The sequence below is a fragment of the Halichondria panicea genome, chromosome 14 (genome assembly GCF_963675165.1).
Source record: "Halichondria panicea chromosome 14, odHalPani1.1, whole genome shotgun sequence".
NCBI lineage: Eukaryota > Metazoa > Porifera > Demospongiae > Suberitida > Halichondriidae > Halichondria > Halichondria panicea.
The window spans coordinates 3,528,746-3,542,688 of NC_087390.1; the positions used below are offsets into that span (position 1 = coordinate 3,528,746).

General features: G+C 39.4%; 3 protein-coding genes across 5 annotated transcripts in view; 2 read left to right on the forward strand and 1 right to left on the reverse strand.

Annotated features, from left to right (window-relative positions):
• The window catches only part of LOC135348086 (MORN repeat-containing protein 2-like), a 58,983-nt gene that overhangs the window by 440 nt on the left and 44,600 nt on the right, over positions 1 to 13,943 (forward strand). Inside the window, exons 2-7 of one of the 3 annotated variants that reach the window (XM_064546257.1) lie at positions 1,454 to 1,492; positions 1,573 to 1,623; positions 1,954 to 2,073; positions 2,246 to 2,280; positions 2,470 to 2,558; positions 3,325 to 3,542. The exons of the other annotated variants lie outside the window; for them this stretch is intronic. Coding sequence (XP_064402327.1) covers positions 1,454 to 1,492; positions 1,573 to 1,623; positions 1,954 to 2,073; positions 2,246 to 2,280; positions 2,470 to 2,558; positions 3,325 to 3,424 — 434 coding nt within the window. The 3' untranslated portion in view covers positions 3,425 to 3,542. Of the gene's footprint in view, positions 1 to 1,453; positions 1,493 to 1,572; positions 1,624 to 1,953; positions 2,074 to 2,245; positions 2,281 to 2,469; positions 2,559 to 3,324; positions 3,543 to 13,943 lie in introns of those variants that run through there. 3 annotated transcript variants of the gene reach the window in all.
• LOC135348072 (uncharacterized) lies at positions 3,741 to 12,678 on the reverse strand. The gene is made up of 8 exons (XM_064546224.1): positions 12,544 to 12,678; positions 8,146 to 8,329; positions 7,834 to 7,976; positions 7,223 to 7,312; positions 6,874 to 7,069; positions 5,442 to 5,596; positions 4,933 to 5,016; positions 3,741 to 4,115 (listed from the first exon to the last, which is right to left on the reverse strand). Exons 1-8 carry the CDS (start codon positions 12,617 to 12,619, stop codon positions 3,910 to 3,912), a joined length of 1,134 nt encoding a protein of 377 aa, XP_064402294.1. The 5' UTR covers positions 12,620 to 12,678; the 3' UTR covers positions 3,741 to 3,909.
• LOC135348087 (centlein-like) lies at positions 12,828 to 13,910 on the forward strand. Its single transcript, XM_064546259.1, has 3 exons — positions 12,828 to 13,112; positions 13,356 to 13,444; positions 13,647 to 13,910. The coding sequence occupies exons 1-3, from the start codon at positions 13,032 to 13,034 to the stop codon at positions 13,744 to 13,746; spliced, it is 270 nt and encodes an 89-aa protein (XP_064402329.1). The 5' UTR covers positions 12,828 to 13,031; the 3' UTR covers positions 13,747 to 13,910.

Consider the following 13,943-nt stretch of genomic DNA (forward strand, 5'->3'; position numbering starts at 1 on the left):
TGGATCCAAATAGCGAAAATGTTCACCCCCTTTTCTTGCTAGAATACCAGTGATCATTGTAGATTAGATCTGTGTAGTCTAGCTCATCTTAATACTCAGCTTGCAACTTCCAAGGAAGTATGGTTTAAAGCGGCACACATCACAGGATATATAAAAATTATGCTTACAATCAATTTACATAGCATGCGGAATAGCAGACCATCTAGTTGTTGACTTTTTTGAAGCTGAAGAGCAAGATGACTTCATGCATTCTACTATGTACCATACTTTTTATAGCAGAAATGTTCGCATTTCAATGCCAGGAACCACACCCACCAGTAGGTTTCCATGTGAAATGCGAGTGCGTGGGAGTTTAATTTTAATTTTCGCGCTAACTGTCTGCCCTCGAAAAACGCTAAATTTTGCACCTCACAAAAATTTCCCGTATGTCATTATAGTTATGCCTCGAGGCGTAGCCGCACGAGGGATACGGTAAAGCTGACTGTGTGTGTGTCTGTCTGTGTGTGTGTGTGTGTATTCCAGCTATAACTGCTCAACGGTTACAATGCGACGAAAACTAACAGCTTCTATAGGCTTCTAGCCACGTTCTCTTGGATTTTGATTCGTGGATTAGCAAACTAAAGCTTCTTTCTCGAGTTATGGCTAGTTTGACTCACATTGAAGGCTGTTGCAGTCTCTTCAGAATCTTTCATAGCATCATCTGTCCGCACAAACTTTCTATTCAACATATGAGTTAGCCTTGCACTAAAGCGCTAGCTTTTTGTTAGCTACAATACTCAGAAAATATCTGTTAAAACAGCTAGCTAGCAGTACAGTAGCCATTTGTAAAATTGATCTCTTTGGACACACCCTTTAATTATTCCTGTGGATGTAATGCGCATGCGCGCTCATTCCCCATGTGTGAGAAAATAATATCCAAGATCCAGATCCAGATCCTCCTGGCAGAATCATCTTTGTCTTGAGGGCCTGGTAAGCCACAAAACACTACCATATAACAATATAGATAACAATATGCATGTACACAGGTCTTTTCTTCTTAGATATTATATACACTGAACTACAGATCCTGGAAGAATCAATTTTCTTCTTTCTTGATGTCCTGGTAAGCCACATAATACAAAAAATAATAACTTACAATAGATGCATGTAAATAAGTCTTTTCTTCTCAGTGACTTTATATAGATAAGCTAACTTTAATATAAAATTCATTATAGATAACACTCTAATACTTTTGAGCGAAAGCAAAAACATGGCGAGAGGCATTAGCACAGCGCCAGCTTGAACACTAGTTGATATAGCAACCATGACCAGAAAGCTACACTGATTGGGCTTTGTTGACCTTTTTTTAGTAAAAATGTTTCTGTCCCTAACACTTCATAAATTAATCATATAATTATGGTATATACATACATAATTATTATAATTATACATTTTTACCGTATCTTGTTAACAGGAAAGTCTCAGGCCAAGCAGCATGAATCAAAAGCTGGAGGTGAGGTCATTTGTGTGCCGTCATTGTGTATGGTAACGCTAGTTGCTAACAATTACACAATTACATGACTGTACGTGCAGGCACTAAGAAGCTGACGGACAGTTATATATTCCCTGATGGTGAAAAATACGGTAAGAGGATGATGTAATTGTTGTGGGATGTGTGTTGAAATGCAGAATCACATGCAATCACTTGGTGAATAGGAATCTAACTCTAAGAGCATACATGTATCAGTCATTCAATCGAAATAATATAGTCTCTAGTACTACGTAGGTTCATGCTGTTCCAACTGCATACTTATGTACGTTGGTATATAGCTTTTTCGAGTTTCTACAATCAATAGGTCAACCAGCACTATCTTTAGCATGAAACTACTCTGGCTTTTCCGTTGTTATACCTTGTGACTGCTACAAGTATATAGACTAGAGGATGAGTACCTCCTATACACTTCATTTCCCCAGTTGGAGAGTATGTTGACTACGGCAATGGTGTGATTGAGAGGAACGGTGAGGGTACACACAGCTTTTCCAGTGGACTAGTGTACAAGGGAACCTGGAGCAAAGACAAAATGAATGGAACTGGTACAATACAATATTACTGATTGAAGTGCATGAAAGTGCAACGGTGTACATGTTATGTGTACTAACATGATGCTTATGATACTTGCTCAAGATAATTTTATATGATTACTAACAAAGTATCAATTAATGCTGTCGTCTCTGTTTCAACTAGTCATTCTCTCTGTTTCTTCAGGTGAGCTGATTCATCCCAATGACTGCACATACAAGGTGTACAATACTACTCACTGTAGCTACAAGGAAGATCTAGACACTGCACAGTGCAGGAAATTTGTAACGAAATGCACTCCCGCATGATCAACCCATTAAATTAATAACAACATCTGTGGTTCCTATGAGATTCTGGCATACTGATACTGATTTGACTGTTAGTGTACGCTGATTTATACAACTATATAGGGCACATTTGTTGAGAATGAGTACCATGGCAGTGGTGTATTTCAGTGGCCAGATGGATCTATGTTCACTGGACAATTCACCAGCAACAGGTACAGTGGGACGATAATCTCTGCTGTGCACCTATGCAAGCTAATAACATTCCATGAAAAGTGTTGTATAACAAATCATCTGTACATGTTGCAACGAACCCCCAGCATATAAAGTGCAAAGGCCATGCCCAAGAACAATTGGGGTGTGCACAAAATTAATAACCCGTCAACAAAATCTATCATACTTACATGTACGTACGTCACCACCTAATTGGTTAACAGCTGTAGGATAACATACAGCCCCAGGGCATGCACAGATTTCAAGGTGTTTTCATCATTAATTGCCCAAGAAAAGTAAGTAAACAGAAATGAGCCATGCTTGACGGTACTAAGACTCTAAAGCGACGGCAGAACCACGGAAGCTGCTCTATAACAAGGTGGCTAAGGCCTCCATAGGCCAATGGGTGGTTTAGATACATTCTGACGAGAAGAGCTTGCAACTGCAGCAAGGGACGTCAAACACAATGCTTGGACCTAGAGCATCTGTAGAAGAAGTTGTGTTGCTTAATTAGCTTTTTGACGGCTACAAAATCCGGCTAGTCGTTTTTTTGCGGTATGCATCGTGCATTGAGTGTTGCTAGGAGAGGTCCTTTTATAGAGCTGCGGTCACATGGTATAAGTCAGATATACCACACCTACTCGGAGATAAGCACCCTGTATATCCTCCTCGTATAGGTGTGGTATATCCTAAAAGTTCGTTTTAAAGGCTTAAAATTTGGTGTGTTACTCTGTATTAATTCAGCCATAATGTGCTATCCTTTTGTAGGATTAGTGGCAATGGTGAATTTAAGGACAGTGCAGGGAGAACCTGGATTGGAGAGTGTTCTATGGACTCTAAGACTCTACTAAATCTAAAACTGTCATAATTGATTTATGTACAATCATGTAAACCTTTAACAGGTAATTAAAATTATTATTTTTGGTGTGTCACCTACTCCACTGATACCGTACATATTTTGTACCTGTCTATATAATTATATTTAAGTGGCCTGTATATAACGAGGATATAGAGTAACCTCCAAATTAGATGCAACCCTCTAAATATGCGACACCAGGACTTCAACATAATTTTTAAAGTAACGACCGTTGGTTTCGTAATTATTTTTAAGTGTCGCCTTAAATCATGCTTCGTTCAAATAAGTATGGTAGTCCGACTGGCTCAATAAGTACGGTAACCTCACCCCAGCTAGCATAATATAATGTTATTGAAATACAAAAGTCATGATCATGTTGATCGATGAATACGCACCAGAGTCCATAAAATAAAATTAAACTAAACTATAATTATGCAAGGGTATAATAATTATTATATAAACACAGATGACATTAAAACAAGTAGTGACATGTTAGGTCAGTTCTGACGTTCGTCAAGATTATTAGGGAGTAATCGCTGCTGTTCAGGATTTCCCCTTGGATGACGTCGACAACAACGTCGACAACAACAGTACACCAACACTACGAGTATCGCGATTACGATGATCAGTAATAGTACACTACTGACACCAACCAAGGAAAATGTGATCGACTCATAAGGAGGGCCTGTGGTGCCTGGGGTATCTGCACAGACATGCGGAGAGTTATGGTTATAATTATAAGGATTCCAATAATCACTGTATAAATATACACCGTACATGTAAAATAATTAATGATGCACGGTCATGATAAATATCACGTTACTCTATTGATTTCTAATCGTGTGATGAAGTTCTCTGCAGTTTTATCAGCCGCGGTGTTATTCAAAAACAATACGTCGTCATTGACAGCGTGCAATTACTTGACAGGTAATCGCACAATGTCCATGACTGGATGTGATACGGGATTAATTGCTGTACACTCCAGTCACTAATAGCACATCATACGATTATACACAAAAGAGTAGCTATATGTACTTAGATCATGTTTGTCATAAATACTGCAATCTGATTGGTTAGAGGAAATGTTCTATCCAATTTAGAAAATCATGTACTTCAATAGAAGATCATGTACTTCAATAGAAAATCATGTACTTCACTTAGAAAATCATGTAGCAAAGATTAGATAAGAACATTCAAATCTGATTGGCTAAATACTCATGGTTGCTATGATCTAAAATGCTTAGACACTGTTTAGGAAGTTTCCACATGATTTAGAAGTCCTCAGGGCTAGTAGAACCCTCACTGCGTTCGGGATACTACAACCAGCCCTTTCCCGCCCTTTGGGCTTCTAAATCATGTAGAAACTTCCTAAACAGTGTCTAACTATTATATTGTACACTGAAGAGTATCATAATTATACGTACAAAGTCATATTATATATGTATGACCATTGTTGTACAAAATAAATAACTTCTGATTCAACATTCAATATTGATCTCTGTCAGTCCACTGTTGCTCACCTGTACAACTGTTAGGTTTCCTGTAATCCGAGATCTGACACGACTCTTCGGTTCCTTCTGAATTATTTTTGTGTAGATCAAACACTGTAGTATAAGAGCAATTCAAAATGAAGGGTTGTATAGAAATTACCAAATGGTAATAATCATACAAAATTACCGGGTAGCTTGGCTACCTTACCCTCCTGTAGCAGCCTTCGTACTATTTGTATTTTTTAATCATCGGAAGCTCTGTGGCAGTTCATAATTTAAAGAAGCATTCAAGTAATACTCATACATGTATGTCGTGATTGTACAGTATAGTACACACTTCTTACATAGTCAGCCTTAGCTCGGTAACATGCATGTACGTATTTGTTTGCTATGTACTATCCACGGTCAGCCATAGCTCGGTATACATGCATGTACACGTACTTGTTTGCTAAAGCCATTTGCAAAGAATTGTGGTAGAAATACAGCACAAAACAAATCCTGAACATAATGACTTTGATCGAGGTTACCTATTAACTTACAGCATTGCAAAACGAGACTGTCTTCATATTTACAAGTATCTCTGCTACACGGTTGAGTAGGCCTGGTGAAACAACAGCTGAAACAAGGCTCAGAAGAGTCTACACAATCTCTCGCATTGGTGCTGGTAAGCCAAGCAGTTTCTTGCACATTTGTGCTGTGTGTGCAAGGTGTGCATGTATGGAAAATCATGCTAGATTAGTTATATTTCTGAAGTAGAGGAGGTTGGACACAAATCAAAAAATTATAATGATTGTCTTCTTTATTTATAGCATACTGGAAATATTTGAACCTTGAACCTACTTTAACTAAACACTTTTCTAGCTAGCAGGCCACCTTTTAATTCTGGGAACAAAACCGCACTTAGAATGTCCGTCTGAGCACTTTAGTGTAGAGGTCATTCCACAATGAAATGTTAATTGTCATTACGTCAGTGTCAAAACCAGAAGAATTTAACGCATACAAAGAGCATATACTTAGATGATGACATAGCTGATCTATACATTAATTTTGCTCTACAGTACGGTGCTCCTACTTTTTAATGGCCAGAGGTCAGTTGGACATGACCAAATAACGATTTGTATGAGGTCACCCCCTTTAGAGACTGTATGCACGATTTTTCTGTGGGTGCGCAGTAGCTAAAAGTTGCAGCAGCGCATGAAGGGGTTATTTTATCACAAGATTAAGGGAATAACTCTTACAAATTATTTACTGATTGTCAACACGTGATCATCAATTACAGTGTAACTTTTAATTTTACCAGTGAGTGTCCAGTCCAACCCAGGGGCGGATCCAGGAATTTTGAAAAGGGGGGGCAGTTCTAAAAAAAGTCAACAGTTTTTTTAAAGCCCAATCAGTGTAACTTTTCTGATCACGGATTGATTGATGACAGTATGACATACATATAGTAGCAAGAGATAGCAGAAATGGATGAAATCTTGCTCTTCAGCTTCAAAAGTCTAGAACTAGAGATCGTCCGCTATTCTGCATGCTGCAATAATTGATTGCTGCTAAGCCACACCCACTTCGTGAGCCAGAAAAGGGGGGCACATGACCCTTGTGGATCTGCCACTGCAACCTCCATTAATTTCGTTTCCTGTTATAACAGCGTTTGAACTTGGCCAAATGCGAAAATGAATCCTAATTAATTGCATGCATAAAAAAGGTCAAAAAACGTGCATAAAAAAATGGCAAAGGTCGTTAAAAATTTATTTGGCAGCCAATCCTTTGCAAAAAGGAGAAAAGTGGGGTCAAAATCGAATCGGGCGGGCCTGATAGTTTGCGTTGCCTATAAGCACTGTAAAAAATGCTGCACATGCATCTACAGTGACACAACAGTGCTAGTTCCTCCAAAACTTGCACTATATACACACATCAACAATTTAAACATAATTATACCACTTCACTTACTACACACTCAAACAGACAACTTACAGACTATAATGAGTATTCGAATTCTTTACAGTGGTGATATTTTTAGGGTCAGCTTCAGTGTATCCCATCTGTCTGCATACTGAGTCAGCAGCATTGCGTGTGAATGGTTTTGTTTGGTCCTGAGTAATAACACCCCACGATTCATCACCATTAACTTGCATGTATATGAGCACCAGTCCAAACGAAACTTGATAACCTGCAGTGAAAAAGACCGTTATATAAAGTCGTTCAATAACAAAAAAGGGTACAATGGATGAATATGCGATGAGGCATAAAATAGGCAAGTTGTTAACGGGAGGAGTCCTAGCTTGGATACCATACTTTTGAATGTGTTACATAACCTTTATACCTGGAGCAGTATTCTCTGGATGTAGGAGTAACACTTGTCCAATATAACCTTCATTTGGCACCTTGTTCCAGCTGTCATCATTTTCTAGTTCTATGTATAATTATGTATACGTACAGTAAGCATGCAGGCACAGATATATAACCTATCACCTGCTGATTTGTGAACATACAAGCCACATATATACACGTACATTGTACATCCAATCTTTGAAAATCAGTAAGTCGTACAAAAACATTCACATACATGTACAATACACATAGGAACCCCTCTTAATAGCCACCAGGGTGTCATCAGGGGGAAAGGGGGATTCTGAGTGTCCATAGCTGGCAATTTTACATACTAACAGGGTATTGAAATAACAATTGACCTTTAGTTACTTTTCTTATTCCCCCCTCAACTTCAAAATCCTGTATGACACGCTGCATGGCCACTCTTAAAGAAGTGATATTATATATATATATATTCGGTATCTAGGATTAATAATTATAGTGTTCCTCAGGATCTAACTACATACATGTAGATGTATGTACATACATGTACATTAATTGTAACTGTCTCACTTGGTTTGTACCAGTTTGAGTACATGTACATGTTCATTGAAGAAAACTTACCACACTGTAAGTAGATTTTAGAACAGTTGAGATCCTTAATTGGATCTGGTGAGATGAAGCCGCATCTCAGAATATTTTGAGTAGTTTTGTTATGACACATCACTTGGGTAAACCAGGGGTTGATATCATTATAATGCTCTCCCCTAAAGTGCGAAGGAAATAATACGTATAATTTTTTACAAACCAGTGACAACTTCAACACTTTTCAACAGCCATACACCACTATACACGCATACTGTCTATAGGATCCAGCTTCAAGATCAAGCTGTAGTATATAAACATTAGGAGCTGCAACATGATTACCTTACTTACATACTAGCCGGTGATGTATCGTATCCAAGTTGTTTGCACATGGTGTCAAGGGCTGATTGATCAACCAAATCATCACACATGGTTCCCCATCCAACTGAATTAAAGTTGTCTGCGTAGTACACCTGCACTATCCCTTTTGAACCCTGCTCTAGGCACAAGTCCCCTAATGATGGGTTCGCTTTATCTGCAAAAATAACACCAGTAGTACAGTGCTGAGATGTAATGTACGTACACCAAGGCCACACCAAAATGCAGGCCGTCTGGCCCACCAGTAGGGCACTATATATGCACGTTCTCAAATATCGTATAGCGGGAAATTTTCGCCATTTGGCTCCAGAGCTCTCAGCAGAATTTTTTGTGGGTTCTAATATTCCCGTTTCGATGTCAGGAAACCACACCTACTATAATAGCTTTGCATGTGAAATACCGGTGCGTGGGAGTTTATTCCAGTTTTAATTTTCGCGTCTTCTGTCCGCCCTCGAAAAACGCGAAATTTTGCACCTCACGAAAATTTGCCGCTGTACGGTAGTTGCATCCAAAATTGCATGAGGTTAAAACGTAGTCACCCTGTACAGTAGGCTCGATTCCAGGCTGCTTGAAATACGTGCCTAAACGGCCTGGCCTCCTAATAGATGCAACTCTCCAAATAAGCGAGACCTGCACTTCAACTAGAGCACTAAAGTGCAAACCCTCGGCTGGTGACATGATTATAAAGAAACCAGAGTGATAATTATAATGCAGTGTGTAATGATGTATGACTGAGCTGTCTAGCACAGCAACTCACAGGAGCAACAAAACTAAACGCATACTGAAACATTTGAGAATAGAGTTTTAGTGGTACATATATAGTACTGTGGACTGGAGTCTTAGAGAAGTATGGCTCCTGGAGTATAGACCCCAGAATCAGCTAACAGCTCTGTTAGTTAGCTGACTCTAGACAACAAACCAGTCACAATTCTAGCTGTCTATTGTAGTGACCCAATTCCATTGTTCCTGGTACGAGATCACTTCAGCTGTAAATATGTATAGTACCTCGAATAAAGGCCGCATGTAGTTAGCTAGCTGCCAACTTGCAAATTCAAGCTTCTTAGCTTTTGCTCGTTTTGTTTGACAGTTAAAGCTCTTTAACATCAACATTTCCATTGTTAAAACTAATAACTTGTTGTGTGAATTAAGGCTATCCCACGCAGTACGTGTTATATTATTATGGCATCCAGGTAAGCAGACTCACAAATTACAAACAGACAAACAAGTCCAAATGACTACTATACCTGCTGGCCACTGCATGGCATCGGGTATAATAACTACCTAAATCGAAGTTTTATGGCATGTAGACTCTTATGATGATTACAGGGCTAAACATTAAATAACTATGTATATAGATCAATCATGCAATGAGCTAGATGAACATTCAATGTTGAACGTACTGTAATAAGGCTATAATAATGAAAGCACCGCAGGTACTGATGCCTCGGTGGAGATGCCAAAGCTACATAACATAAAACAGCTTTTATTCAGTCCCAATCGATCATGCATGCAAACTCAAAGAGTGGGTAATGATCGACTATGATTGTTGTTAAAAACGATAGATGCCAAAAGTTCCAGTCTAAAATTTATAATGGCTGCCGTCTGCAGAGCCTTGCAGCTCTCTTCTCACTCTTGCAGCTACCAATAGCTAGCGTTCTAGTGCAGAGCTAACTACTACATGTAAGTAGAGTAGGTAAACAAGTTTGGCTACGTGCTCTTCTGAAAAGGCTGCAATGGCATTCCAAGTAAGCAAAACTAGGCATAACTCGAGAACGAGGTATTATTTTGCAAATCCACGAATTAAAATCCAAGTAAACATGACTAGAAGCCTATAGAAACTCTTACTTGCACTTGATTCATCCTTGAGCAGCTGTAGCAGTCTACACAGACACACAACCGTATACCTCGCTTGCGCATGCGCACCGAGGCATAATTATTATTATGGCTAGAGGTTGCATTATTGTTTTATGACATGCATGGTCTATACATTATTACATTGTTTGAAAGTACTACAGAGACAGTAATAATCTGTAAAGCTACGTTTCTCTTTTAGTGTGAACCTGCGGACCTCACACTAAAAGAGAAACGTAGCATTCCTCAGGAGTTACTGGTACTGCTGGTCTGTGTGGTACTTTCAAATAGTGTGTAGATGTGTACATGTATAACACGTAACAGTGCTGAACATGCTGAACACCTCTAGTGTAACATATAATTATTTTTTAGTGTGAGGTACGTTGGTAGATTCACAGTAAAGAAAAATGTAGCAGTACAGATTGGGTTACTGATGCTGTTGGTCTCTGTGGTACTACTGTAACAGTGTGATAGTGGTGTAGATGTATATATTACTGTGTCTGAATATGCAAAACACCTGTAGATTTCCGGTATTTCTCTTTTAGTGTTTTTCTTTTAGTGGCCAACAGGCACATCCCAAAAAAGAAATTCAGTACGAGCTTGCAGCTTGCGCTTACAATGTATGTGCTACAGCTAACCTAGTGTAGAGTCCAAATCCTGAGGATCATATAATTGATAGTTCTCGGTTTTTGGCTTCTGTATTTCATAGCTGCACTCAACAGTCATAATTATATAGTACATGCAGCCATCAAATCTAAATACGAGTGATTAATAGCACTATTATTGATTATACTATTGTATTATGTACTATTAGTGCACTGGAACTCGAGCAGTGAAGGTGTGCTATTAATAGCGATCACATCTGGACAAGTACCGTATAGTGGGTTATTTTCGAGACACTAAATTTTCGCAGATTGCCCAAACAAAACATTTTCAAGGATAGCCGGTTCAAATGACCACACCTCTATAGTGATACCGATGTAAACCAATTTTTTGTGTTTCTGCGTCAACCTCGAAAATAACCAGCTATACGGTAATTAATTGCAAGTGGCTTGTTTTCGAATAATGGCCGCAGAAAAACTGCAGCAAAACTGCAGTAAATTGCATGCATAATTAAATTGTTTCTGGGTCAATCCTCGAAACCCTCGAAAATAACCAGCTACATGTATACGTTGCAAGTGGCTTGTTTTCGAATAACAGCCGCAGCAAAAACTGCATTAAATTGCATAACTAGGGGCGTTTCTAGAAAATGAAGCGAAGGATATTAACAAATAACAATTGTCTTGAATGTATTAGATGTCGATGCATAGCAGTGGCGTGTACAATGGGGGGCTTTGGGGGCTTGAGCACCCCCCTGTCCTCCCAGACAACCATGAAACCTAGAGCACTAAAGTGCAAACCCTCGGTTGATAATAAAGAAACCAGAAAAGTGATAATGCAGTGCATGTAGCATGTATGAATAGCAGAGCACAGCAACTCAAGAGCAATAAAACTAAACTAACAACGTACATGCATGAGACATGCACTATGGACTGGGATCACAGCAAAGAAGCCTGGAGTCTTCTAGACTAAGAGAAGTATGGCTCCTTCCAGGCTGGAGTACGTATAGGATCCAGAGTCAGTCAACAACCAGTCACAATTCTACTTTCTTGACAATTGTTCCTGGTACGGGATCACTTCAGCTGAAAATACATAATCAAGCCTTGACTACGTATTTTCAGCTGAAGTGATCCCGTACCTTGACTCAAGGCCACGTGGCAAGTTTAAGCTTCTTAGCTTTTGCTCGCTTTTACTCGACAAAGAAGCTTTAACATCAAAATCTGCCACTATTTAAACCAAGATATTGTTGTGTGAAGACTACCTATGCTGCAAACGCAGTGCTATGGCATCCAGGTGAGTAGATATACTCGTTACAAACAAACAAACAAACAAACAGACAAACAGACAGACTACTATAACCCGTGGCCGCCCACGCGCCTCGGGTTAATAATCCTATCACTCAGTAGCTAGCTAGCTAACTGTGCAGCTCCAGAGGTACGTATGTGCGCAATCAGCATTGCCATTCCAATGTTGTTATGTAATGCATAATAGTTGATCAAGATACAAGATCCTCTGCACTCTCCCAGTCACCTCTTGCTCCACGTACTGAGAGATACTGAGAAGCAATGACTAACACTAGACTGACTGGACATCCCCATTGCAGTGATTGACCAGTTTGCTAGGGGTACGAGAATAGTGCATGGAGATCCTACAAGATAACTGACTCATAATTATGTCTTGATACTCTTATTATCACGCTATGCATGTAAAAGACGCGCCGCAATAAATGTGGGGGTGTAAATAGCGCGCGGCCCCATTTTTTTTCTCTACTCTTGAGCACCCCCTGCTTCAATTTCTAGAAACGTCCCTGCATAGTACTATGCATCGACGCGACATCGACATGTAATACATTAATTAATTAATATTAATTAATGGGATTAAAATTGCATTCTAAAAACTAGAAGTAAAGAAACAACTGACCTTTACATAGTGGATTGGAGTGGTTTATGAGAAGAAGAAGGATTGCAACGATCTCCAATATGTTCACACTTGTCATTTTGTTTTCACCAGCTTTTAATTTTGTTGATGTCCACACCTTCTTCAAAATAAGGCCACGCCCCTTCATTGAATACAGAAGGCAATTATGGCAGTAATTCAATTAGCCTCGATTCCAGGCCGCACTTCCTCGAAGAGTAGCCTCGATACCAGGCCGCACTTCCTCGAAGAGTAGCCTCGATCCCAGGCCGCACTTCCTCGAAGAGTGGAGACGGATCAGCCTGGGAAGGAGGCTAGGCAGTGATTAGCCTCCTTCACAAGACCTAATTATTACTTCGAGCAAGAGCGGCCTGGAATCGAGGCTAGGCAGTGATGTGAACCGTGAATCTAGGAGTCAAGTACACTTATCAGTAATTTCCTTACTTTATCTCTGATCAGACTACCGTAACCGTGTACAAGTGGTTGGGTAATTCATGGATTGTTCAGGGGAATATGATGTGCAAGCACTAAAATTAGACCACCACCGCTTGTGTGAAGAGTTGGCTCACTGCAAGGTTCACCAAAAGTGTTGTGTGCACGTCTGTCGTTTTTTTGAGGGTGTGTCAGCATTATATATCCCTCTAATCCCTCTAATCATGATGAGGATGTCCTCTTCGAATCTTAGCTTTGTCGGTTGATATCTTAAAATGAATCCATTTACGTCTCCCAACTTCTGGAAGTTTATATAGATATACTGCTCAGTGCTCCCGTTTTGATTCGATACATGCATGCACTTTATTTGAATTGTCTTGATTCAGGCTGACAAAGAATTCGTGTGGTCGCTATGGAAACAGTTGCAAAAGGAGTCTCCTGATATGACTGCAGCTGTTGATATGGTCACCACAAGGTACGTACACGTAATTCCTGATGAGATGACTCACAAGCATAATTATTATACTAGCTCTCACTGTAAACTATTTAACAACAGGTAGACCCTAGACCTAGACAATTTTCTGATCTCTAAATGCAGTGACTATATACTGCGTTGCCACTTTTTTTTTTATGTCACATCGTAAATGGTGGTTAAAATATATGCTATCCTTTTGTAGGATTAGTGTCAATGGTGAATTTAAGGACAGTGTAGGGAGAACCTGGATTGGAGAGTGTTCTATGGACTCTAAGACTCTACTAAATCTAAAACTGTCATAATTGTCAATCATATAAACTTTTGACATGTAGTTATGTGTTGGATTAATTTTATGATTTTAATGGTGTGTGCTTATTGCAGATCAAACCTGCAGTAAACCAAGCCACTAGTTGTTAGGGCAAATGGTATTTCAAGTTGGTGATCATAGCTATAATTATATTTCATGCCGAATGAGACGTAGGGTGCATGGACATTGGAC